Raw genomic sequence first — 25908 nt, 5'->3', positions numbered from 1 at the left:
ACATTTCCAAACGCCATCTAAAGGATGGCACACCTGAAGGAGATGACAATCATTTGTATTGCAACAGAATAAAATAAAAACATGTATTTATTATTTGATACACAAAAGTAAAAGACAAGCTGATTTTCATAAGTAAAAAAGTTGTGATCTCATGGATGTAAATGATATATACAGTCATTTGACTATACCTGTATTTTGAAATGCATGACCACTGAGTCCCTCACCTTGGTCTCTGTTGTTCATTCATGGCATTATAGAAGCATGTCACCCAGCATTGAAAAACTCAACGAGATAACACATTACAACAAGGGTGTCGAACTCATTCTGCCCCGCGGGCTGCATTTGGTCTTCAACGAGGTCCACACTGAAAATTGGTTATATTTCCTCGCCGTCACAATTTGTAAAATAATTTCCTCTATCCATCGTTTTTGGAATTTCCGGTGCTCCTAGACTGTCTAACCTTCATGTAGGTGATTATTAGCGAGCTGGACACAGTTAAGAAACTGAATGAATGTAGGTACATCATCATCTCTACACAGTTTTGATTTATAGTATATTATAGTATATTGAGTTAGTTCCCCCCCCAAAAAGAAACATCTATTTGTATTTTAAATTGAACCACCATATTGGACCCTTGGATTAACTACAACTAAACCAGTCTTACTATTTTGAAATATTCAATATTTACAACCATTATTTCCACTAATAATGTCCCTTCTTTATCCTCAAGATTAAACCCCTCCCCTTTCTAGTTTCCATTCTGTCTGACCCATTTCCTTTCCATCAAACTATCTCTCTACACACATACAAACATACAGAGGTGTAGTACATCAAACTATCTCTCTACACACATACAAACATACAGAGGTGTAGTACATGCACTAGACGTAGTTCTTGTTGGCGGCGGGGGCTGAAGCGCTGTTGCCGTAGTACTTGGCGGTTCCTCCCGAGCTGCCAGATTTGGCTCTGCTGAAGCACATGAGCAGGCCTCCAGCCAGAATCAGCAGCACCCCAGCAGCCCAGCCAATAAAGATACAGGTTCCCAGCTCCATCTTCTGAGCCACAAGGGGGTTGTAGAAGTTGCTGATGACGTTGTTGGCGGACCAGCTGACAGGGATGATGAGGAGGAGGCCAGACACCAACAGGGCGATCCCGGCCACAAGGCTGATCTTGGGCTTGATGTCCTCATTCTCCACGCAGGTGGTGAATTCGGCGCCGGCGAATAAGATGAGGATGGCCAGGGAGGTGACCATGCAGCTGATGATGGTCATGGCGCGGGCCGCCTGCAGGTCAGATGGCAGGACCAGCATGGACTCATAGCTCTTACACTGCTGCTGGCCCGTACTCTGCACCACACAGCTCATCCACAGGCCTTCTTCAGTTTCCTACACACAGAGACAAATAGTTACAGTAATACACACGCCATTCATTCATTACAGCTTATTTGACTTCAGCATATTGCATTCATTCTACGTTTTCCGAGTTATTAGAGTCATTTGAGCCAATATAATGTTAGAAAGTATTTAGGGGTTTAAAATGTAAACCACATAGGGCTAATAAATCACTTGATCTGCTCAGTACCTGTGCCGTTACGATGTTCTGTCCTGTAAATGATGACACTTTCCACCTAGGGATGGCACAGCACACAATGCCCCCGATCAGGCCCAGGACCCCAAGGGCCACACATACAATCTGTACCCCAGCAGATCCCATCCTGGAAGAGAGAGAGGGGAGGGATACAAAACAGTTCACATTCTGGTATTAAAGGAAGTGTGGTTGCTTTAAATGTAGATATAGAATTACATGGTCATTTCTGTGATCATCACACAGCAGAGTACCCCACAAACACCTACACACACATACTTACACACACTGACTCATTCCCTATGACAGGCCTGTACAAGTCAGGATTGTGTAGCTCAGAGGTGCATTTAAAAACAAAGTCTCAGAAAGCACAGCCCTGGGACAGAGTCGTGTTGTGACAGGCCCGGTCTACCTCAGCCTGCTGCTGCTGCAGCTCAGTGGCATGCTGCCACTCCTAGTCTCACTGAGACTTCAACATCTCCTCACCTGGATCCACTCAATCTCACCTAGCCCTGCCAAAAAGTCCAGCAAATGTCATTCCTTTAGCTGAGTACAACTTTACTAAATCAAGCCAAAAGAGCTTTTCTTCCACCCCAACAGTAAGTAGCCTTGCAAAATGTCACACCTTTATTTTCTCCACTGGATCATATTATTTCATCCATCTAAGCAATTTATTTATTTATTTAACTAGGCAAGTCAGTTTAGAACAAATGCTTTTGTCACAATGACGGCCTAGGAACAACTGCATTGTTCAGGGGCAAAACGACAGATTTTTACCTTGTCAGCTCGGCAGTTCGATCTAGAAACCTTTTCGGTTACTGGCCCAACACTAACCACTAGGTTACCCGCCGCCCCTTGATGGTATGCTACTCTCATTGAATTAAGAAAACATGCAATAGTGCTTACTTGGACCCTTCTCCTTATATTCAACTGGACAAGACCAGGCAGACTAGTAAAACAAAGACATAAATGTGTCTTCTCTTCTCACAAGGACCCATAGAGGTGAGGGTAAGAGGAAGAGGAGGAGGTCGAGAGGATGGGGGTGAGTGGTAAGAACATAATTACTAATAGTAATTGTTGCTGCTTATAGATCCTGGTGAATCACTGAATCCTGAGCATAATATGAAGGCGTTATGTTTGGTTCGTCAATGGAATAGAGTATGAATACATTTCTTATACCATGAAAAAAGTAGCGTATTTTGGATTAACCATAGAGTGTTTCACAATAGATTCATGTCAAAAGTAAAAGTTTGGGTGGAAATGTTCCTCAGAACTTATTATCTTTTAATCGATAGAGAGCAAAAAAAGAGTTTCTTTGTTTGTACTTTGCATATGGCCTGAATCATACATACCTTAGTCTGTTTTAATTAAGTGACATTCATGAAAATATAAGGATGTTACATGCATGTGTCTGCCCCCTAAACATACCATCAATATTAATTTATTTAAACTTGATTGGATAGGTTACTCCGCTAAGAGTTATAACAAATTAAAATGCAGTTATAATGCACTATGGAGCTGGTATGTTTCATATTTGAAATAGCACAAAATCAGAGATACAAGTAGAAAAGTTGAACAAATACCTTATGATGTGTCCTCTTGTCTTGATTGGAAATTTGAAAAGTAAAGTTCTTTGTCAAGGGTTTTCCTTCTCTTTAAAAAGGAAATTCTACTCTCTTAATTCAGGTGTTGGTCTGTGTAAAGCGGCGGTCTGTCATGTAGCTGGTGTGATGTAAAGGGTTTTGTAGTGGACTGTGAGGTGTAGGGTGGGGCCGGGAAGAACAGGAGAGAGAGGCGGGATGTATCTCACAACCAGACTGGACTTGTCTCATGCCTCTCTTTCCCACTCTTTTTCCAGCTTTCATTTGTGTTCCCAGTGTTGATATTCCAGGTTTAGTCACAACTTTTTAGCAGTGTTGGGGAAGCTACTCTGAAAATAGTTTACCAACCTACCAATTACTTCACACTGGAAGAAGTTAAGCTACAGTAGCTCCCCTTAAGACAAATATAGTTTACTTAACTAAAGTTACTTTGAAAAACGAGTTCACTACATCCAAACTACTTTGTGAAAAATTATCATATGTAAATCTGAAATGTCATAGACTATAAAATTGCAACAGAACAGAACACTTTATGTTACCAGAATATGTAACGCTACCTTTATGCTGCCCAAAGCTAAAGAAGGTGGGAGTAATGGAGAGGACAGTGTTTCGCTATCACAAGTGCGTGATCTTTTAAATCAACAAAAATATGGCTACAAATAATTGTTACAGCAACAGGAAAATAGCTTCAAGAGCTTTGTCCAAATATTGGTGGACTCAGCTAACAAAAGACTGGATGATCTGACCAGAGAGGTCCAAGACCTTAAGAACAGTTTGCAGTTCTCCCAGGGAGAGGTGGATATCCTGAAAGAGACGTGCAGCAAGTTGACAACAAACTTGGGTGGGTGTTTCAGGGAAGAGGTGTACATTTGACCTCCATCATCTAGGATGTGACAATGGTTAATAAAATCTCTAAATTTCTGCCCATTTTTTTTTGCACAGTCTTGCAGGCCTTCTAATGCAGCTGCAACTGTAAATGCATTTGTAAATCAAGACCTTTCTTGAGTTGGGCTCTGGGTGGTGCAACTGTTGAGAATGTGAGCCTATGGTTGTGAGGGGGAAAGGGTTGAGTGTGTGTGGGTGTATGTGTGTATCCCACAACTGTTGCGAAGGAGTTAAAGATGTTAGGGACAATAGAGGATGATCCACAGCTATATATAATACAAATCGAGGTGAGGGCGATGGAAATGCATTTGGCAATTGATTTACTTCAATTCGGTAAATGACACTGTGTGCACTTTTCGAAGGATGGATCCCAGTCTGTTCAGGGCTATGGGATGACAACCCAACTAGGGATGAGGAAGGCTTTTAGCGGGTGGAATAGTAGGGACCAATTGGAGGTTTACTTAGTAGCAATGCAAATATCATGGTACAGCTATATAGACACTCAATCATCATGTTACTTTTTAATGGTACGTTTACAAACATATATTTTCATAAATAGAATTTAAAGTTGTCTCATTATGGTAAGTGGTGAAATAAGTATAGCCAGTTATAATTGTAATGGCCTAGCAGATAATAAGAAAAGACGATCAGTATTTACCTGGCTAAAAGAGAAGGAATATAATATCTATTGTTTACAGGAAACCCATTCAACAATTTTAGAGGAAGTTTTGTGGAAAAAGAACTGGGGGGGAAATATATTTCTCCCATGGGCAAAGAAATTCAAAAGGGGTGATGGTTTTAATTAACAGTAATTTTGATCCAAATGTGCAAATTGTCCAAACAGATTATCAAGGTAGATGGATTATTTTAAAAATGTTATTGGACAATAAACAGATATGGCTTATTAACCTATACGGTCCGAATAATGATGATCCAAGCTTCTTTGAAAATATATATAAGAATGTATCAACTCTACAAGCAACACTAGACTCTATTATTATGGTGGGAGATTTTAATATGGTCTTAAATACCTCTATGGACCAGAAAGGAAATCACACTACAAACTATCACCCTCAGGCACTTGAGGAAATCATGAATGTCATGGATATATGGAGGCTTAAATACCCTGACCTAGTGAGAAATACATGGCGGAGGCTTAATCAAGCTAGTCGTCTTGACTACTTTCTTATGCCATTCTCTCTGGCACCAAAAGTTTAAAAAGTGTTGATAGGGGACAGAATGCGGTCGGATCATCACATAATTGGCATATATATTACTCTTACAGAATTTCCACGTGGGCGGGGATATTGGTAATTTAATCAAAGCCTACTAGATGATAAATTGTTTAGTGCACCAAATTCTTTTTCAATCTTCAATATAGAAATGCTACCAAAATTTTTTTATTAAAACTTGTTACAAATGATGGATTGACGCATGATTCACCAAATTATATTTGAAAGAGGAATTAAAGTACTTTAAGAATATGTTTTCATTTCAGGTTCCTCCATCTCCACTAACTGAAACTAATTGTATGGATTTTTTCCCTAATAATAATGTAAAATTAACATCTGTACAGAAAGACTCATGTGTAGGCCAAATTACAGAGGAGGAACTGCTTGATGCAATTGGGGCCTTTAAGGATGGGAAAACTCCAGGGCTGGATGGCATACCAGTGGAAGTATACAAAACTTTTTTTGATATACTCAAAGGACCTTTATTAGCATGTTTTAACCACTCCTATATAAATGGTAGATTATCAGACACGCAACAAGAAGGTCTGATATCATTATTACTGAAACAGGACCCAAATGGTATATATAAAGATCCAGTCCGTTTAAAAAATTGGAGACCTCTTACACTTCAGTGTTGTGATGCAAAAATCCTAGCAAAATGCATGGCGCATAGAATTAAAAAAGTATTGTCAGATATTATTCATCTTAATCAGACAGGTTTTTTTTACATGGACGATACATTGGAGATAATATGAGACAAGTACTGGAAACAATAGAATACTGTGAAATATCGGGGACACCAGGCCTGGTTTTCATAGCTGATTTTGAAAAGGCTTTTGATAAAGTACGACTGGAGTTTATATATAAATGCCTAGAATATTTCAATTTTGGGGAATCTCTTATAAAATGGGTTAAAGTTATGTATAGTAACCCTAGGTGTAAAATAGTAAATAATGGCTACATCTCAGAAAGTTTTAAACTATCTAGAGGAGTAAAACAAGGTTGTCCACTATCAGCAAATGTATGTATTATTGCCATTGAAATGTTAGCTGTTAAGATTAGATCAAACAATAATATTAAGGGATTAGAAATCCGTGGCTTAAAAACCAAGGTGTCATTGTACGCCGATGATTCATGTTTTCTTTTAAAACCACAATTAGGATCTAGATACTTTTGCTATCCTCTCTGGATTAAAACCAAATTATAATAAGTGTACTATATTATGTATTGGATCACAAAAAAATGCACATTTTACATTACCATGTAGTTTACCAATTAAATGGTCTGACGGAGATGTGGACATACTCGGTATACAAATCCCAAAAGAAAGAAATGATCTCACTCCAATAAATTTTTATAGAAAGTTTGCAAAAATAGATAAGATCTTGCTACCATGGAAAGGAAAATACCTGTCTATTTGTGGAAAAATCACCCTGATTAACTCTTTAGTCATATCAGTTTACCTATTTGCTTATGGTTTTGCCTACACCTAGTGACCTGCTTTTTAAATTATATGAACAAAAAATATTCATTATTTGGAATGGCAAGCCAGATAAAATTAAAAGGGCCTATTTATATAACGAATATGAATTCGGAGGGCAGAAATTATTAAATATTAAAGCATTAGACCTCTCACTAAAGGCATCAGTCATACCAAAGTTATATTTAAATCCAAACTGGTTTTCTAGTAAATTGGTGTCTCATGTGTCTCATCCTATGTTCAAGAAGGGCCTTGTTCCCTTTATTCAGATTACACCTGCCCACTTTCGGTTGTTTGAAAAGGAAATAATCTCCAAAATATCTTTATTTTTTAAACAAGCCTTAGAAAGTTGGTTGCAATTTCAGTTTAATCCACTTGAAAAGACAGAACAAATAATACAACAAATATTGTGGTTAAATTCAAATATAGTAATTGATTTTAAAAAAACTGTATTTTTCGAAGAAATTAAAAAAAAAAAAAAGTATAATTTTAGTGAATGATATTATAAATAGGACTGGTGGAGTGATGTCACACATGCAGCCATGGCACATGGTTTATGAATTGATACGCAAAACAACGCCGGATTCAAAACTTAGAATTTTTCAATTTAAATTACTATACAAACTTCTTGCAAATAATAGAATGTTATATATATGGGGGATACAATCTTCCCAGCTCTGCAGATTTTGCTGTGAGGAGGCAGAGTCATTAGATCATTTATTTTGGTATTGTCCAGATGTAGCTCGTTTTTGGTCACAGGTCCAGGAATGGCTGAAGAATTGCAACATTTGCCTAGAACTAACGCTGCAGATAGCAATACTGGGTGATTTGAAAAGCCATAGTCAATCAATCAATAATATAATAATTATTTTAGCAAAAATGTTTATTTTTAATTTACAATATGTAGAAGCTATGAGAATAGAAAGGTTCAATTGTTTTGTGAAGCTTCACAGCACAGTTGAAAAATATATGGCAAATAGAAATCCGAAATGGATGATGTTGATGGATTGATGGGAGGGGTTGAATGGAGCTGAAGGGTGGGACTAATAACAAGATAAAACAATGTAAAACATACGGGGTGTGTAAAATGTATATAGGTTCAGAACTTTTGTGATATAGCACAGTTACAAATAGAAATCAAACTGGATGGACATCAGAAATAGAGGAAGGACTAAAAACAAACAAAAAAGAACTACTGTAAAATAGACGGTGTCTGTAAAATGTGTATAAGATGAATAAATTGAAGGTAAAAGCCGAAGTGTTTATTAGTTTACTCCAATTGGGCGATCGGTGGTGGGTTTGCGGGGAATAATAATAAAGGTATATTCTTTAAAAAAGTATCTATATCTATATAGGTATGTGTATGTATATATGTGTATATGTATGCATGCGTGTATGGATATATATATTTACCCAAAAAATAAATGGGGGATTGGAAATGATGCAGACAATTACATTGATGGAAGCAATATTCTTTCCGCAATATTAAGCTGATCCACCCCTAAAAAATAAAATAAAAATAAATAAATAAATAATAATAATAATAATAAAAGTGGATGAAGCTTCCAGAGAGCATGTGGGACATTGCTTATATCGCCTATGACAAGCTCATTGTCCACCCTCCCTCCCAAAAGCCTGGGAGGAGAGAGAGAGCCAAGCTTCTGGGTCAGTAGCTTCAGCCCAACATCACACACACACACACAGCAGCTGACACAAGTGCCTGATTGACTGACTCTATGTCAAAACAATGTTTTAATTGAAAATTTTCTTCTCCATATATCTATCTCCGATAAACTACCAAGGAAAAGGCTAAGAACAGCCCATATTAATATACAGTGCCTTCAGAAAGTATTCACACCCCTTTACTTTTTCCACATTTTGTTGTGTTACAGCCTGAAGGCGGCTTTATTAACTCAATTATATATATCTTTAATTGTTTGCAAACTGACACGTATTAATGCCAAAATAACATACAAAACAGGCAAGCCTTTCTTTTTACTTATTTTTTGCAAAAAATGTGGGGCTCAAAACTGCCTTGAATGACAGGTCGCTACTGAATATGATCTACCAAATGTCGGAAATTATGAGCAGAAACTTAAAGTAACTTAATTATAGTAGGCTAAATTATTAGGGTGGATCAAATTGCACAGGTAGCCTACTTTTTGAAGTGATTTGTTTAACAATCAGATGAAAACATAATGCATCACACAACACATATGATATGCAAAACTGAACCTGCCCAAACCGCAAAAACAACAATAAACGGGATAAAATGTTAACATGCCACAGTATCCCGTTTTAGATCAGCATATACCAGGTATCTAGCCCGGGTTTCTTATAACCGGGAAACAAGCTTTTTCAGGTTATTGTTAACGGTATATGATGTTTAAAAACAAAAACTTGAGTATCCCGAATAATAACGGGATATTGGTGTGAATGTAAAAGTGGTCCCTGTGACAATAACAATGAAATTCAAAGTGCCAAAGGTTGGGCCTAAAGTAATTTATAAGAGATCATACAAAAAAAAATATCAGCAATCTTTTGTTGAAATATGTATGTTGGTCTGATGATGTATATGAGGAAGTGAATCCAAATGCAGTATTTGTAAAGTTATTCTGTAACGCGTGGGTGCAGGAATCAGGTGCAAAGAGCAGAGGGTAGGACGAATGCAATTTAATACAGAACTGAATACGGTCACGCCAAATACACTAGGCGCAAAACAGGACCCACTACAGTACTGCGTAAATGCAAATAAACACATCCACCAACACTACACAAGAGAAACAAACCCGCACAACAGCAAGCGGGCATCTCCAGCTTAAATAACACCTAATCAAACCCCAACAAGGAACAGGTGAAAACAATCAGACCCAACCAACCGAAAAGGGAAAAAGGGATCGGTGGCCGCTAGTAGACCGGTGACGACAACCACCGAGCACCGCCCGAACAGGAAGGGGAACCGCCTTCGGTGGGATTCGTGACATATTCATGTATGCCAATTGTTGACAAGCATGCACCTGTTAAGAAACTAACTGTGAGAACTGCTAGAGCCCCCTGGATTGATGATTAATTGAAAAATGATATGGTTAAAATAAATTGTGCAAAAGAGGTGGCAAACAAGTCTGGCTGCTCAACTGATTGGTTGACACTGTAAATTGAAAAAATGTGTGACTAAACTTAACAAAAAGAAGAAGAAATTATAATACCTAACCAAGATAAATGACATAAAACACAATGGAAAAAGACATTGGAGTACGTTAAATGATATCAGTTATCATGGTCAAGTCATATTGACAAAGTTGTTGTGAAGGTGGGGAGGGGTATATCTGTTATAAAAAGATGTTCTACGTTTTTGACACAAAAATCAACTGTACTAGTTGTTCAGGCACTGGTTTTGTCCCACCTTGATTACTGTCTGGTAAAATGGTCAAATGCAACAAAGAAAGACCTAGCAAAGCTGCAGCTGGCTCAAAACAGAGCAGCACGCCTTGGCCTAAAAGGCACATACAGAACTAACATCAACAACATGCATGCCAGTCTTTCCTGGTTGAAGGCTGATGAGAGATGAACTGCTTCTCTTCTAGTTTTTATGAAAAATATTACTGTGATAAAAATTCCTGATTGTCTGCATAATCAAATTACATACAGCTCAGACACCTACACATACCCCACAAGACATTCCACCAGGGGTCTCTTCTCAGTCCCAAGTCCAAAACAAATTAACGGCAACACACAGTATTATACAGAGCCGTGATCGCATTGAACTCCCTTCCATCTCTTATTACTAAAGTAAAAAGCTAAATTATAAAACAACATCTAATGACACGATAGGGACTGTGAAATGACACTCACACACAAACACACACACACACATAAACACAATCTAACACACACACAATCTACACACACATTATTCTTTAATTGTATTGTTTGTATTTCATTGTATTTTACATTTGTGTGACTGTTCTTGTCTGTCAGTTTATCAGTGTTTTGTTACTTGTCGTGTTTTATGTTTTTGTGTGGACCTCAGGAAGAATAGCTGCTGCTTCTGCAAGAGCTAATGGGATCCAAATAAATGAATAAAAACAATAAAAACTGTTTCAAGTGAGAATTATGAAGGTCTGATGCTGAAAAAGAAAGGAAATGATTGCCCACTTCACCCATATTATATTTTTGCAAAAAAGTAGTGTGTACTTCCAGTTGTTAGCTACACCGCTACATCTCAAAAAAGTAATTCAATACTGAAAACACTACCTAGATTCAAATTTAGTTCAACTACCACCAAGCTACTGCAAAATGAGGTTCACTACCCTGTCACACTTTATTTGGATTGTCTGGATAGTCCATCTGTAGACGCACTACAGATGGTCATACTGACAACAAACTATCTGTTGATAAGAAATTGCTTGCTAAGGTTACGGTTAGGGTTAGGTTTAGAATAAGAGTTAGGGTAAGGGTTAGGGCCTGGGCTAGGGTTATTAAGTTTAGGGTTAGGATAAGGATTCAGTTTGGGGTTAGGGCTAGGCTTAGTAGATAGTTTAAATGTTACGGATAGTCTGAAGAGCATCTACAGATTGACAATAAAGTGTTACCCACTACCGACTACATGAAAAAATGAAAACAAAGGATATGTGAGTGAAAGATAAATTGTTTATTTTTGGTTGTATAGATTGAAGACATGAACAACAATAACAGCAGAGGTCTCTCAATGCCATCCTGAAACCATGAATCATTTGGAGTTCACACATTTAGGCTCTGATTCATAGTAAACATGTAGCCTATGATTCACTGTGAATTCAGTTGAAGTCACCCCCTCCCCTACCCCTACCTGTATCACAAGGCACAGAACTCACAATGTCCCACCCCATAACCCACACCCCCAAGGAAAAGTTTATCCCATACCTCTGTCAAAACTGTCTGACAAATAGAAACACAGTGAGGTGAGGGATGGATTTGGAAAGCTGGTAAAGAACGAGTAAGGAGGAGGATTGTGTAATATTGACCTGTAATGGTGGAATGTCAATTTGTGGAGATTATGGGAAGGAATGAGGAATGTCGGGAAAGAGATGGGTTAGGGTTGCACAACATCCACATATTACCTTCCCACAAAGTTATACACTACACACGACACACTAAACTACTACATTATTTGAATATTCTGTGTAGTGATAGGGCAAAAACCAGGACCAAGTTTGGGAAACCCTAGCCTCTACACTAATGCAAAATATGCCTTATACTTTTAACTTCTAACACACGATGGCAGTCCTTGCCGGTACCGACCCCGTTGGCGTCGGTTTCCACTAGATAGCATAGTCACAAAGTCGAAATTGGCTATATCGTAAAAATCATTGAAAACATGCTTTTCGGTCTTAATTTAAGGTTAGGGTTGGGTATACGGTTAGCAGTGTGGTTATGGTAAAGGCTAGGTCTAAAATCACATTTTAAGAAGATACATTGTAGAAATAGGCGGAGTTTCTGACTTTGTGGCTGTGGTAGTTATTTATACCTCAGTAGTGGTAACTAGTGACGACCGTTGATGTCACCCGTAAAACAGCTGGAGGTGGGGCACCAGTGTGTGACGGATGTACAATGTATCCAATGGAAAACGACAACATGGGTTCAAAATCATGCAGTCACCCAATCATCATTGAGTAAATCTAAAGCTCGCCTTAGTGTCAACCCCCTCTCTTCTCGCTTCCCCTGAACAACACGGCCCTTTTTAAGTTCAGTGGGGGAAGAGAAAGGGGGACTCTGAAATACGAAGACAAAAAGACACAAAACAGACCTGAAAAGGCCCTGTCTTCTACACGGGAAGACTATTGTCAAATCAAAGGTTGATTATATGTTAACATTTCGTATTTGCATCATTCATTATTGGCTAGCTATAACTAAAGCGGGTAGCTTGGTTTGTTAGCTAACTAACATCGGCTAGCTAGCTTGAACTAACTAGCTAGCTCATTTAGCCAGCTAGCTACAACACGGAAGGGAAAGTAAAGCCAAATGACATTTTTTCCCTCAATTTGACAACAAAATATAAGCTGCCTAGTTGTTTGTTTAACTTGATCGGTACTTGTTTTTTTGTCTCATCGAAGAAGCAACACGAAACGAAGGTCTTGACTGCCTGAACCACGACAAAAAAAAAGTAAAATGGCGGAGCCGGACAAATTAAACATCGACTCCATAATACAGCGTCTTCTGGAAGGTGAGGATTTGTACTTAACTAGGAATCAAGCCACTTAATTTGATTAATTACGAATCAGTTGCTATTTGGATATTTGTATTTTCAAAGAAGCGTCGGAATTCTAACGATGTCTGGTGTATGTTAGCAGGCTTAACGTCAAGTTAGCTGTTCTCTTTGAAACGATGTGTCCGGGTTAGAGCTCGAGATAACGTTACCTAGGTCTACGAACTAGTAGGGCAAATGAGAGATGGCTGGCTTGCTGCTTCAATCTTTATCACTCGGCCTGATGTGCCAATTTTGTTGTAATATTAGTATTAATGGCAAATCATTATTAAGATGACAAACACGGCTATTTTACGATGGTGCTGTGTTAGCTAACTAACTCTAGCTAGCTACTGCAACGTTAAATGTGTTCTGTCTGGTGTATGCTGTTGTAATAATGAATGCAAAGCTAGCCAGTAACGTCGGTTAGTAGGTTTTGTTTACCATTCGTTTCTGTTTCCTGCATCCAATCTTTCCATAATGTCGTTTTTTGCTTGCCAGTATTTAGCTAGTTATGTCTAACACACCGGTTGTACAGTAGCCTAGGCAGACGATAGTACAGCTCTAGCGCCCATGTACTATCGTATAGGTTGGATGTGCATTCCCGGTAATAAACTAGTGTCCCCCTATGGATCGGCTTGTACATAAAACATCCTCCATTCAAGGGAAATATGCTTACTTTATTTTTGAAACACAATTTCCCACCACAATTGTTTATATTTTTGGACAATCTAACATGTTGCACACTATGTTCAACCAAGAATGTGCAATATCCTAAATTGTCCGAAAAGACAAATTGTTAAATAAAGTATGCATATTTTCAGTTTTTTTTAATGCCCATTAAAAATAGTTAAGGAGGAAAGTGATATATTTGCAGCCTGAATGGAGGATGCTGTATGTAGGAGCAGGCCCATTGCAATTCATGCCTGGATGAGGGAGAAGCATACTTAAGCATGTCTTTCAGGGCTGCGGATGCAATTATCATGTGCTGAAAGCGTGCTTGCTGAAGTAATAACTTGCTTTTATTGTATAAATGCAAGCTACAGTAGGTTTAGCCATATCATTAGTGGTTGGTTACACAGACCAATGGGTCACACTGGCTTTCATTCGGTACAACTGTTTCCACCATGATAATGTACTACTGTGATACTCCAAATTCCATGGACAGGAAACATCAGTGCCCTGGTTTTAGACTCTTGTCTGTCTAAAGAAGGCCAATGGCCTTTACTACATTATAAAGTAAAGGGAATATCCAGATTTGGGTTTGTTTTTCATTGGCCAAGTAGCTTATAGCAGGGGTGAAATTTGTGCATACTGTAAACACTAGAGGTGGAAACATTATGGCACATTACATTCTCTGCGATCCCAGTAGATTTGTAATGTAATGAAGTGTTGCTTCCGTCCCTCTCCTTGCCCCAACCTGGGCTTGAACCAAGGACCCTCTGAACACCACCAACTGTCACCCAAGAAGCATCATTACCTATAGCTCCACAAAAGCAGTGTCCCTTCAAGTGCTAGGGCAACAACCACTTCAAGCTCTGAGCCAGCACTAGTTAGTGGTGCGGGCTAGTAGTAATTGAACACTACTAGCCCGCACCGCTAACTAGCTAGGTATTTCACATCGGCTACTGAAGCATGAATAGTAGAAATATGGGCAGACTTGGGGAATGTGAGGGACAGTGTTGTTTGCAAGTAGCAGGCCTAGTGTCTTTCTCTTGGGTTTTTACTCTGAACACATCTTTTGTTGTGGGCAGCTTATGGTCGTATTGATGGATTAAAACGATTCCGCTATCCGTGTTTCTGTTTGTAACCACCACACCACTCTTGGAGTATTGTGGAGGTTAATGACTGTTGAATAATATGTAGGTGTTAGTGTTTGGTGCATGGGAGAAGCTGTCTATACCACACAGGTTTGCCTACCCTCAGTCCTGGCCACTCCTTAGATTTATGATGGCTTCTATAGTAACAGATATGAGCCTTGAGGACTGTGTGTGTACATGGGGGGGGGGGGCAGAAGCAAACTTAAATGTATGATAAATGTTGCGTAATGGGAGACCTGAGGCTGTCAGACCAACATAAACCCCTCCAGCTACTAAATCTGCAGGGGCCTTCCGCTGTAATGAGCACAGTGGCTGAGCCAGACATGAGCTTCTGCTGGCCTGGGAACAGTTCAAAAACAGGAAGTGGGGCATTCTGCTGCTCTTGGAACTTGTCTAGTTAGATTAAAAAAATGTCTCTCTCCAAGTCTGGTCTAACTGGTGTAAAGTCACATCAGGTGTTCAAACACCTGGATCTGCTGTTTTGTTCTTTCCTTTTTGAAATCTATTGATCTAGATGTATACAGATTATTACCGTATCAATTTATAGGCTATAGCTTATTTCTGTTTTGACAATTATTGACTGTAATGGTACTGCAGTTAACCTAGACATTTTCACATGTCTGTTTTCTCGGTGTTATCACTCCTCTACATCATGGTAATAGCGGTGCATCATGTTGTAGGGCTCCACCACAGATAGAACAATAATCCAGACATTTCATCGGTTGTATAAGTGTGAAGCATCCGATTGACACTTCCACTCACTACCTAATATGGTGATGAGAGAGAGCCTAGTGTCCTGCAGTGAGACAAGATGGAACGAGATGGATTTTTGCCGACATCATGATCATTTTCTCCTCGATGAACATTTGACCTCAACACAGTTTTCTGTTCTCAAAGCTAGAATCCGTTATGAAGTGTGGACTAAGTTTTGGAGATTTTACCCTTTGTCAAAGTAAAACAATTAAAATGTTGTTTAGAAGGAGTGCAAGGGCAAATTGAGTTATTGCACACACTTCAGAGTAGGTGTTCCTTAACGGAAATATGCAAATATATGCTAGAACGCGCCAATAGGACCTCTCTTGCTTGGCTCTGCCCACTCCTTGCTTGTTCTGCCCACTATGACTCATTTGTTCCCATAGACCACAGCCTGGCGTTTCCAATCTTGGGTTAGTTATAACAAATCTTTGGCTCCACCATGTTGTCTGTCTCCAACTGTTTGAACAACATACTAGCCTGTCCACTTTGTTTCCCACAATGAAATCAGGTAGGGGACTGTGGATCGGTCTCTGTTCGTACGTTAGTAAAAACGCCATCTCAGACAGCACTGGCCCGAGTTTGATGAAACTTGGGTGAACGATGACACTGATTGGCCCAAGGCAGGAGCTATAGTAATTAACTGAAATTTGTGAGTCACACCAGAGAGGAAGAGGTGAAGCAAGAGGGATAGCTGGGCCCAAAATCTGTCTTCTCCAGCAGATGGTGTTTTTATATTTTTCGCACGTTAACTGAGGTGTTTTTGTATGGAGGTCAATGCTTTATCTTGGCCAGGTCGCAGTTGTAAATGAGAACTTGTTCTCAACTAGCTTACCTGGTTAAATAAAGGTTAAAAAATATATATATATATATACACATATACATGCATACATACACACACACACACACACACACAGTCGTATGAAAAAGTTTGGGCACCGCTGACAATTTCCATGTTTTCCTTTTATAAATAATTGGGTGTTTGGATCAGCAATTTCATTTTGATATATCAAATAACTGATGGACACAGTAATATTTCAGTAGTGAAATGAGGTTTATTCGATTAACAGAAAATGTGCAATATGCATCAAAACAAAATTAGACGGGTGCATAAATTTTGGCACCCCAATAGAAAAATCACATCGATATTTAGTAGAGCCTCCTTTTGCTAAAATAACAGCCTCCTAGATGCTTCCTATAGCCTCTAATGAGTGTGTGGATTCTGGATGAAGGTATTTTGGACCATTCCTCCTTACAAAACATCTCCAGTTAGGTTTGATGGTTGCTGAGCATGGACAGCCCGCTTCAAATCATCCCACAGATTCTCAATGATATTCAGGTCTGGGGACTGGGATGGCCATTCCAGAACATTGTACTTGTTCCTCTGCATAAATGCCCGGGTAGATTTTGAGCAGTGTTTTGGGTCGTTGTCTTGTTGAAATATCCAGCCCCGGCGTAACTTCAACTTTGTGACTGATTTCTTCAACATTATTCCCAAGAATCTGCTGATATTGAGTGGAATCCATGTGACCCTCAACTTTAACAAGATTCCCAGTACCGGCACTGGCCACACAACCCCACAGCATGATGGAACCCCCACCAAAATTTACTGTGGGTAGCAAGTGTTTTTCTTGGAACGCTGTGTTCTTTTGCCGCCATGCACAACGTCCCTTGTTATGACCAAATAACTCAATCTTTGTTTCATCAGTCCACAGCACCTTATTCCAAAATGAAGCTGGCTTGTCCAAATGTGCATTTGCATACCTCAAGCGACTCTGTTTGTGGCGTGTGTGCAGAAAAGGCTTCTTCCGCATCACTCTCCCATACAGCTTCTCCTTGTGCAAAGTGCGCTGAATTGTTGAACGATGCACAGTGACACCATCTGCAGCAAGATGATGTTGTAGGTCTTTGGAGGTGGTCTGTGGGCTGTTTTTGACCGTTCTCACCATCCTTCGCCTTTGCCTCTCTGATATTTTACTTGGCCTGCCACTTCTGGCCTTAACAAGAACTGTGCCTGTGGTCTTCCATTTCCTCACTATGTTCCTCACAGTGGACACTGACAGCTTACATCTCTGCGATAGCTTTTTGTAGCCTTCCTCTAAACCATAATGTTGAACAAACTTTGTTTTCAGGTCATTTGAGAGTTGTTTTGAGGCCCCCATGTTGCCACTCTTCAGAGGAGAGTCAAAGAGAACAACAACTTGCAATTGGCCACCTTAAATACCTTTTCTCATGATTGGATGCACTTGTCTATGAAGTTCAAGGCTTAATGAGCTCACCAAACCAATTGTGTGTTCCAATTAATCAGTGCTAAGTAGTTACAGGTATTCAAATCAACAGAACGACAAGGGTGCCCACATTTTTGCATAGCCTATTTTTCACATCTGATTTAATTTCATACAACTTAATATTGCTACACTAAAAATCTTTGTCTGGACAATACCCCAGTACTCAGCTTTTATTAGAAAATCAATGGCATGTCACTGTGATCATTTTCTGTGACGACAGAGTCAATTATTATGCAGCCTCAGAGGGGTGCCCAAACTTTTTCATACGACTGTGTGTGTATGTATGTATATATATATATATATATATGTCGTCCTCGTGGACTCGTCCGTTTCCATCCTCCATTTTCAGAACAAATGTGTTTGCCCCTCTCCCACTGCCTGTGATTTTATTAGGGCAGAATATATTTTTGTGAAAGCACTACACTGAACGGAAACATAAATGCAACATGTAACAATTTCTAAGATTTTACTGAGTTTAGAATTCAAATTAGGAAATCGGTCAATTGAAATAAATTCATTAGGCCCTTATATATATATTTATTTTAAATGGGTGTTGAATTTTGATAAACAATGGAATGGCTTATTTGCTACTTAATTGATCAAATAGAAGCTTCATAATGTTTTAGTTGTTAGTTTTTATGCTCTTTGCACATTTATAAAACAGGCTAGACGGCTAGTAGACTAGACAGGGTCTGATCTGTGCTAAATTTTGGGAGTTGAGACATAAAAAGGGTATCGTTGGAAAGGTTCACTTTTCTATTACAGTAAAATATCTCGAATGTGTTTCGGTGTCCATATGAATGATTCTGTAGTACCAAACCTCAAATGCAAATAGCCAGTTGAAACGGCTTGTTCTCATAGAGAAAGAAGTAGTCTCAACTTTGTTGTTGTGAGTGGCAGGGGGAGGGGCTTGGTGTGAATGGGAAGGTGCGCACAGCACTGGAGTAAAAAGACAAGCAGACATAAACGCTCATAAAAATGGGAGAACTTTATTCTTGAGATGCATGTGTTTGGAATTTCGCGCTAAAATGCACATTCAAATTAATTAGATATATCGCTCAGCCCTAGCCCCTTCTGACTTTGACTGTGGCTCTTGATGGCTGGAAGTGTTGTGGAAACCGTGTTCTACTCTGTCCATGATAAGGTTGTCTGACAAGTTCAGGAAAAAGAAAAAAACAGCTGTACTGGCAGTATATATAGCGGACCTTTTTCCTCTTGTGGTGTGGCAACTCATTACAAGGCAGAGTGTTTGCCTCTGTCGTGAGAGTTGTCATAATTAGCCTATCACATCATGTATGGCATTTTCTAAATTAGTTTTGAAGTCTTGGCCAATCCATAAACCATCACCTGTGGCTTTTTGTCCATCCAATCCTGCTGTATTTCTATGATGTAGTGACAGGCCAAGGTAACTGCATTCTGGTTGCTTAATCACTCGTTTGTCAGAGAATGGTGACTGACCGCCAGCGACCTTTAGCTGCACCTTGTACACCTTAACACATGGGCAGTTAGATGTGGTGACGGTATGACTAGTTTCAATGGGATTGACCATCAGCCTCCTGACCTGTACATCTGAACGGTCAGTCCAGGCCGCTACTACCACCACCTGTCACCATCTAAGAGGATGTCCATATCAGCCATGGACATATCAGGTGGGGAATCTGAAGCCAGCCAACTGTTGATTCCCAACGGCTTTCCTATTGTGCTTGTCCAACTTTTTCTTTTCTATCCCGTGACCAGTAAAGCGGAAAGCCCTTTGTCTGACTCCCTCCCCATCCCCCACGCCCCTTCTCTAAGCTCACTGTTGCCATTGGCCATGTGGCTAACTTTAGAGTAAGCTCTGTCATGGCTTAGCCGACCCTAATCCAGGTTTAAAGTGACAAGCAGCACTACCCTATTTATACCCACATTTCACTCTTTAGGGCCAAGGCCTGTGTTGCTGCCCAAACATGACACTGCTTATTTAGATCTATTGCTGAGGTCCTACCTGGAAGTCCTCGTCCGTTTCCATCCTCCATTTTCAGAACAAATGTGTTTGCCTCTCTCCCACTGCCTGTGATTTTATTAGGGCAGAATATATTTTTGTGAAAGCACTACACTGAACGAAAATATAAATGCAACATGTAACAATTTCTAAGATTTTACTGAGTTTAGAATTCAAATGAGGAAATCGGTCAATTGGTATAAATTCATTAGGCCCTAATCTATGGATTTGACATGACTAGGAATACACATGCATCTGTTGGTCACAAATACCTTACAAAAAGGTAGGGGCATGGATCAGAAAACCAGTCAGTATCTTGTGTGACACATCTCCTTTGCATAGAGTTGGGTGGCAGGTAGCTTTAGTGGTTAGAGCGTTGGGCCAGTAACTGAAAGGTTGCTGGTTCGAATCCCCAAGCCTAATGTTGTCCCACTCTTCTTCAATGGCTGTGTGAAGTTGCTGGATATTAGCGGGAACTGGAACACGCTGTTGTATACGTCGATCTAGAGCATCCCAAACATGCTTGATGGGTGAGTTGTCTGGTGAGTATGCAGGTCGTGGAAGAACTGGAACATTTTCAGCTTCCAGGAATTGTGTACAGATCCTTGCGACATGGGGCCGTGCATTATCATGCTGAAACATGAGGTGATGTCGGCGGATGAATGGCACGACAATGAGCCTTACGATCTCGTCACGGTTTCTCTGTGCATTCAAATTGCCATTGATAAAATGCAATTGTTTGTTGTTCGTACCTAATGCCAGCCCATACCATAACGTTGACATCAGCAAAATGCTCGCCTACACAAGGTGGTATGCAGTTGTCAGTACATCCAACTGGCCTCAATTTTTCTAAAACAATGTTGGGGGCGGCTTATGACAGAGAAATTAACATTAGATTCTCTGGCAACAGCTCTGGTGGACATTCCTGCAGTCAGTATACCAATTGCACGCTCCCTCAACTTGAGACATCTGTGGCATTGTGTTGTGTGACAACTGCATGTTCTCTAGTTTGGTATTTGGCATGGTCAGCATCGTTCAGTTTGAGCTGTCAGAGCTTTGACAAGTGTTCAATTAACCCCGGTGTGTGTTTTTGTAAAGAACACTGTCTGCACCCAGCTTGTAAAGCAGAATGTCACTGAAGGGTTTCAGGCAATTTTATTGTTCTGCTCTCAAGTGTATCGATACCCCATTTAGCTTCAGCAATTACAGTACCAGGTGCATGATGGAGCACAACAAGTGTCTATGGTTGAATATTAGAAGGTTTTCTATTGATGCTTGTTTGTCATTGCCTAGTTCTCCTGTGATGGTTTATAGAGCGCTGGCATTGGACTTTTCACCTGCACCTAGGGAAGACAGCAGAACGTGCAGGAAAGGGAGTGGAATTGATTCTGTGACACAAACAACCCTGATGCGCATTCTTGCACAAGTTCCCCCGTCCATCATGAGTCACTGCAATACACTTACTACATGCTCCGTTATATCCTTGCCTGGAGCTTGTCATGCAAACAGGATTTCTGAAGAATACAGTCCTACTGTTGTATTTGTTTGACTATAGATGTGCTGTTGTGGTGATCCCATGCAGCTATAGTGAAGGTTTTAGTTTGGGAGGAGTGTTGAGATTGAAGTAGGAGCCTCATCCAGCTGATCATATTAAACCTGTACTTGACCTGCAGCGCCACAAAAGCCTCAAGCTGCCCTGCATATCATGCCAACATACTTATGAGTATTCCCTGCTCCAGAGCTACAATGGTGCGTTAACTACATTAAACATTTTACCAATTTGTGGCTCCAGTAGAGCTGATCACCTGTCTGTGTTGATCATTGAACACTTATCATATCAGTTGCACTGTGGATTTGCGCCTCTGCTTGATAAACACTTAACATTTACACAGCCACAGGGTGGGTTTTCTTTTTCCTGGTAGAATGTGTGTAAATGTCATAACTAGCTACTATACTCAACAAACGTAAGATTCTTGAGATCCAGTGAGAAGAGTTAGGGGACAGCCAGGAGCATGCCTCAGGAAGATGCTCAGCGCAGCACTGTGCATGTGTCCCTTGTGACCTGACCAAATCTCAGACTTGCCTGCTACTACCATCCTGCTACTACTAGCCTGCCGTGTGGTCAGAGGCGGCCTAGCAACGTTTGCAGTCAGTTCACAGGCTACCCTATGCTACCAGACTGCATGCGGTGCACTTGTAACCAGAGAGCTCTGAAGTTGGCCATCAATGATGTGTTTATTTAATTGTGATTTAGGCCTACTTTGATTTGAAGGGCAGTGTATTTGATCCTTGTTTGAGTCGTCCACCCTCTGAGTACAGTGTTAGATTCGCTGCGTGTGCCTCTTTCCGTTGCAGCCTCTCTGTCCTGGTTACATCAGCAGACAGGCAGGTGGTGTGTTCATACGTGCTTCTGGGGCTGGGTGCACACTGTACACATTTGTTCAGACACATAGCCAGGCCTGTACCTTCTGCTGGTGCTCAGTTCAACACTGCCATCATCATCATCCCCTAGCCTTGAGTGCTCAGAAACAAAGACCCCAACCCCATTTTCATTTAGGTTTCACGCTCTGTAACCTTGAGATTCTCACGTCAAATAGTTCATCCTCCTGGCTTGTGCTGTGTGAGCAGATTCACCTTGGCTCTGCAGTATGCTCAGGGTTGTGCTGTCAGCGGGGCCTGTGATACTGATTGGTTTCTCTGCTCTGGTGTACTGTGTGTTAGATCTGTGGCTGTGCTATTTGTGTATGTGTTGTTTCCATGGTCTTGGCCTAGCATGTTTGTTCCAATAAGCGCAACGTCAGTCCTCACTCTGTTTGCTCTGTCTTTCTCTCTTCTCTAGTTAAGGGCTCTCGGCCAGGCAAGAACGTTCAGCTGACAGAGAACGAGATCCGTGGCCTTTGCCTCAAGTCTCGCGAAATCTTCCTCAGCCAGCCAATCCTGCTCGAGCTTGAGGCACCACTCAAGATCTGCGGTGAGTCATATTGGATAAGTTACGATGGCTGAAATTGGTTTCATAGTAATTAATGTCAGTGTAGCAAATCTGACACATAACTGATAGTGAAAGCTCCAAGGTTTCACAACACGACTGATTGTCTGATTTACTGTAGAATTCTAATCTCTAATTGCCTTTGCTATCTCAGTCCAACGGCCTGTATACACACACAGATCTAATGTAGTCAGGGAGGGTGTGGTAGTGACTGACTGGCCACCTCTGTGCTGCCCCCTGCAGGTGACGTCCACGGTCAGTACTACGACCTGCTGCGGCTCTTTGAGTATGGAGGCTTCCCCCCAGAGAGCAACTACCTGTTCCTAGGGGACTACGTGGACCGAGGGAAGCAGTCCCTGGAGACCATCTGCCTGCTTCTGGCCTACAAGGTCAAATACCCAGAGAACTTCTTCTTGCTGCGTGGCAACCACGAGTGTGCCTCCATTAACCGTATCTACGGCTTTTATGATGAGTGTAAGTGCCGAGAAGCTGGAACACATGCTTAACAACAGGAGACCGGAACACACAGAGAATAGCCTTTTAGTAATGTCCCCTGCTCCTCTTTAGGTAAGAGACGGTATAACATCAAGCTGTGGAAGACGTTCACAGACTGCTTCAACTGTTTACCCGTGGCTGCCATTGTAGATGAGAAGATCTTCTGCTGCCATGGAGGTGGGTGGTGTATGCTTGCATGGTCTGAGTGTGTGGGTCTTTCTCCTGTGGGCCTTATCAATAAGCACTTGGGGGCCCCATGATCGTTTGGATTAATCACTCCCCTTAAGTATTTGTGGTGGAAGATGACTCGTGTATACACTATACGGTCGATAAGAGGTGGTAGTTATCAAGGTGTGATTTCAGATGTTATTGTTCTTGGTGGTAGAAGACAGTATCATGGCAGTCATCATTCATTTGTATGGTGATGTAATGTTTCTGTGTGCTATGTTCTGTCCAGGCCTCTCTCCAGACCTCCAGTCCATGGAGCAGGTGCGCAGAGTGATGCGACCCACAGATGTGCCTGACCAGGGCCTGCTGTGTGACCTGCTGTGGGCCGACCCAGACAAAGATGTCCTAGGCTGGGGCGAGAACGACCGCGGGGTCTCTTTCACATTCGGGGCAGACGTGGTGGCCAAATTTCTGCACAAACACGACATGGACCTTATATGCAGGGCACATCAGGTAATGGCTTAGCTCAGTGGCTTAGAGTTTTGGATGGGGGTTAGGGGCTGGGAAGAGAGTATTTTGCAGGACACTGTCAGACCAATGGTAGTGTTGGAAGAATAGAGGGATCTTGTTATTAATCAGGGAAATCAGATGATCGAAGGTCATTGCACCTACATAAAATATTGAAGCACTTTTTAAAAGCTGGAATCCTTAATTGGTGACACTGCCACGTCTGTTTGTGATATTACAACAACAACAGAAGTTGCTGTAAACAACAAACCCTATTTTTCCTCTCTGACATCATTGCACTCGCGATAGAACAGCAGATTATGTACTGCAAGTTTTTGGTCCATGCTGCCGAAGACGACTCTCCTCCGTTTCACAACACAAACAACAACAAAGGTGCTGGGGTGAACAGTGGCTCTGTTTCCCCTGATGCGGATTCCATCTTTAAAGCGTGTCATTTTGTGTGTTTACTGGCGATGGAGGTTGTGTTCATTTAAGATGGTAACTCCTCTGTTTGAAATGTACTGATTGCCCTGCAGTTGTTGGTTATCCACTCCTGGTATTTTTCCTGTTTATTTTTCATTGCGTTCTTACCTCTTTCATTCCTGTCCTCAGGTGGTAGAAGACGGTTACGAGTTCTTTGCAAAGAGACAGCTTGTTACTCTTTTCTCTGCCCCTAACTACTGTGGAGAGTTTGATAATGCCGGTGCCATGATGAGTGTGGATGAGACCCTCATGTGTTCCTTTCAGGTGTGTACTCCTCTGCTTTTCTCTCTGCCCCTTTTCTCTCTCCTTCAGTCTGGCTGTTCCTGTCTGTCTAGATTTTTAAGTTCTGCCAGTCCTCTGTCTTACCTGTTATGTGCTGCAGTGTTTAGTCTGTAGGAGTATATGTATATTTATAGCTGTCTAAAGAAAGCCTCTGTTCTTCAGATTCTCAAGCCAGCGGATAAGAAGCTCTACTCTTATGGTGGAGGTGGAGGAATGGGATCTGGACGCCCCGTCACCCCGCCACGGAATTCCGCCAAAGGCGGAAAGGCCAAGAAATAACACCCACTGGACCCCCCTCCCTGAACCAAGCACCCCCCCCCCCCCCCACACTCTTTCTCTACCTCCCTACTTTTCCCTCATCACCAAACAGCAACAAAGCAGACAGTACCTAGGGTTCGGTCCTCTTTTCCTCTGATACTGTTTTTAACTGTTTGAGTGTATGTATGTCTGTGTGTGTCTGAAAGAGAGGTTTATTGTATTCTGTTTGTATGTCCTTCCTTTCCCCTGCTCTGTTCTCCTGTCACTTTGTAGATGAAATTGGTCCTTCCTTTCAGTGATGTAAATGCACACCTGGGGGGGGGGGAGAGGAGGGCAAAGGAGCCTTTACTGTTTGTTAGGGCCCTGCACTGTTTTGATGCTCAACACAAGCTTTTGTACATCCTGTTTGAGAGGTGTGTGTATGGAATGGGGTCAATCTGCATGGTCAGATGGTAACAACGGCACACACCACACACTGAGAGCACAGGTGGATATGTGCAGATGGACCCTTTTAGTTTATGGATTCACAAAGATCAAGAAGTGGACACGTTTATTTTTTTTTCTCTCCCAAAACCAATGATTTGAAAATGCAATCATGGATGTGAAATAGTTTTGCTTTTCTGTTTTTTTTTTTTTGTAGATGCATAAAAAAAGGTTTGAATCCTTGAGTTTTAGTTTATTTGGAAGCCGATGATTAATAAAGAACCATTTATTTAAAATATTCCATCACACTGTTCACTATGTTCACCTCACCATTTCTTTGTGATTTGTTTATATTAAATTCCTCTAACCCACGTGTCAAACTCATTCCACAAAGGGTTGCGTTTCCATGGGTTTTTGCTCCACCCTTGTACTTGGTGGATGAATTAAGGTCACTAAATA

The 25908-nt window shown here is 40.9% G+C and overlaps 2 protein-coding genes across 4 annotated transcripts; one reads left to right on the top strand and one right to left on the bottom strand.

Moving 5' to 3' along the window:
- Positions 1 to 69: 69 nt before the first annotated feature.
- Positions 70 to 3337, bottom strand: LOC106606881 (claudin-4). 2 transcript variants are annotated; one of them, XM_045715364.1, is made up of 4 exons: positions 3168 to 3337; positions 1582 to 1714; positions 840 to 1385; positions 70 to 792 (listed from the first exon to the last, which is right to left on the bottom strand). In XM_045715364.1, the coding sequence occupies exons 2-3, from the start codon at positions 1711 to 1713 to the stop codon at positions 882 to 884; spliced, it is 636 nt and encodes a 211-aa protein (XP_045571320.1). In that variant the 5' UTR covers position 1714; positions 3168 to 3337; the 3' UTR covers positions 70 to 792; positions 840 to 881. The 2 variants fall into 2 exon arrangements, with proteins under 2 accessions (XP_045571320.1, XP_014058779.1); XM_014203304.2 differs by having other exon boundaries at positions 70 to 1385.
- A 9120-nt stretch (positions 3338 to 12457) lies between these two features.
- Positions 12458 to 25747, top strand: LOC106601579 (serine/threonine-protein phosphatase alpha-2 isoform). Of its 2 annotated transcripts, none has more exons than XM_014193888.2 (8): positions 12458 to 12615; positions 12875 to 12984; positions 22687 to 22818; positions 23077 to 23307; positions 23401 to 23505; positions 23786 to 24009; positions 24616 to 24750; positions 24931 to 25747. In XM_014193888.2, exons 2-8 carry the CDS (start codon positions 12930 to 12932, stop codon positions 25045 to 25047), a joined length of 999 nt encoding a protein of 332 aa, XP_014049363.1. In that variant the 5' UTR covers positions 12458 to 12615; positions 12875 to 12929; the 3' UTR covers positions 25048 to 25747. The 2 variants fall into 2 exon arrangements, with proteins under 2 accessions (XP_014049363.1, XP_014049365.1); XM_014193890.2 differs by having other exon boundaries at positions 12478 to 12615; positions 12878 to 12984.
- Positions 25748 to 25908: the final 161 nt, after the last annotated feature.

This window comes from Salmo salar, chromosome ssa03 (genome assembly GCF_905237065.1).
Source record: "Salmo salar chromosome ssa03, Ssal_v3.1, whole genome shotgun sequence".
NCBI lineage: Eukaryota > Metazoa > Chordata > Actinopteri > Salmoniformes > Salmonidae > Salmo > Salmo salar.
This window is presented reverse-complemented; position numbering and strand designations above follow the sequence as displayed.

What these genes read in the sequence shown, in the direction of transcription:
- LOC106606881 (XM_014203304.2), bottom strand. Translation starts at nt 1,713, where the DNA reads ATGGGATCTGCTGGGGTACAGATTGTATGTGTGGCCCTTGGGGTCCTG. An exon ending in AGAACATCGTAACGGCACAG is followed by an intron (nt 1,386 to 1,581) that starts GTACTGAGCAGA and finishes CTCTGTGTGTAG; the next exon opens with GAAACTGAAGAAGGCCTGTG.
- LOC106601579 (XM_014193888.2), top strand. Translation starts at nt 12,930, where the DNA reads ATGGCGGAGCCGGACAAATTAAACATCGACTCCATAATACAGCGTCTT. An exon ending in GATCTTCTGCTGCCATGGAG is followed by an intron (nt 23,506 to 23,785) that starts GTGGGTGGTGTA and finishes TGTTCTGTCCAG; the next exon opens with GCCTCTCTCCAGACCTCCAG. An exon ending in TTATATGCAGGGCACATCAG is followed by an intron (nt 24,010 to 24,615) that starts GTAATGGCTTAG and finishes TCCTGTCCTCAG; the next exon opens with GTGGTAGAAGACGGTTACGA.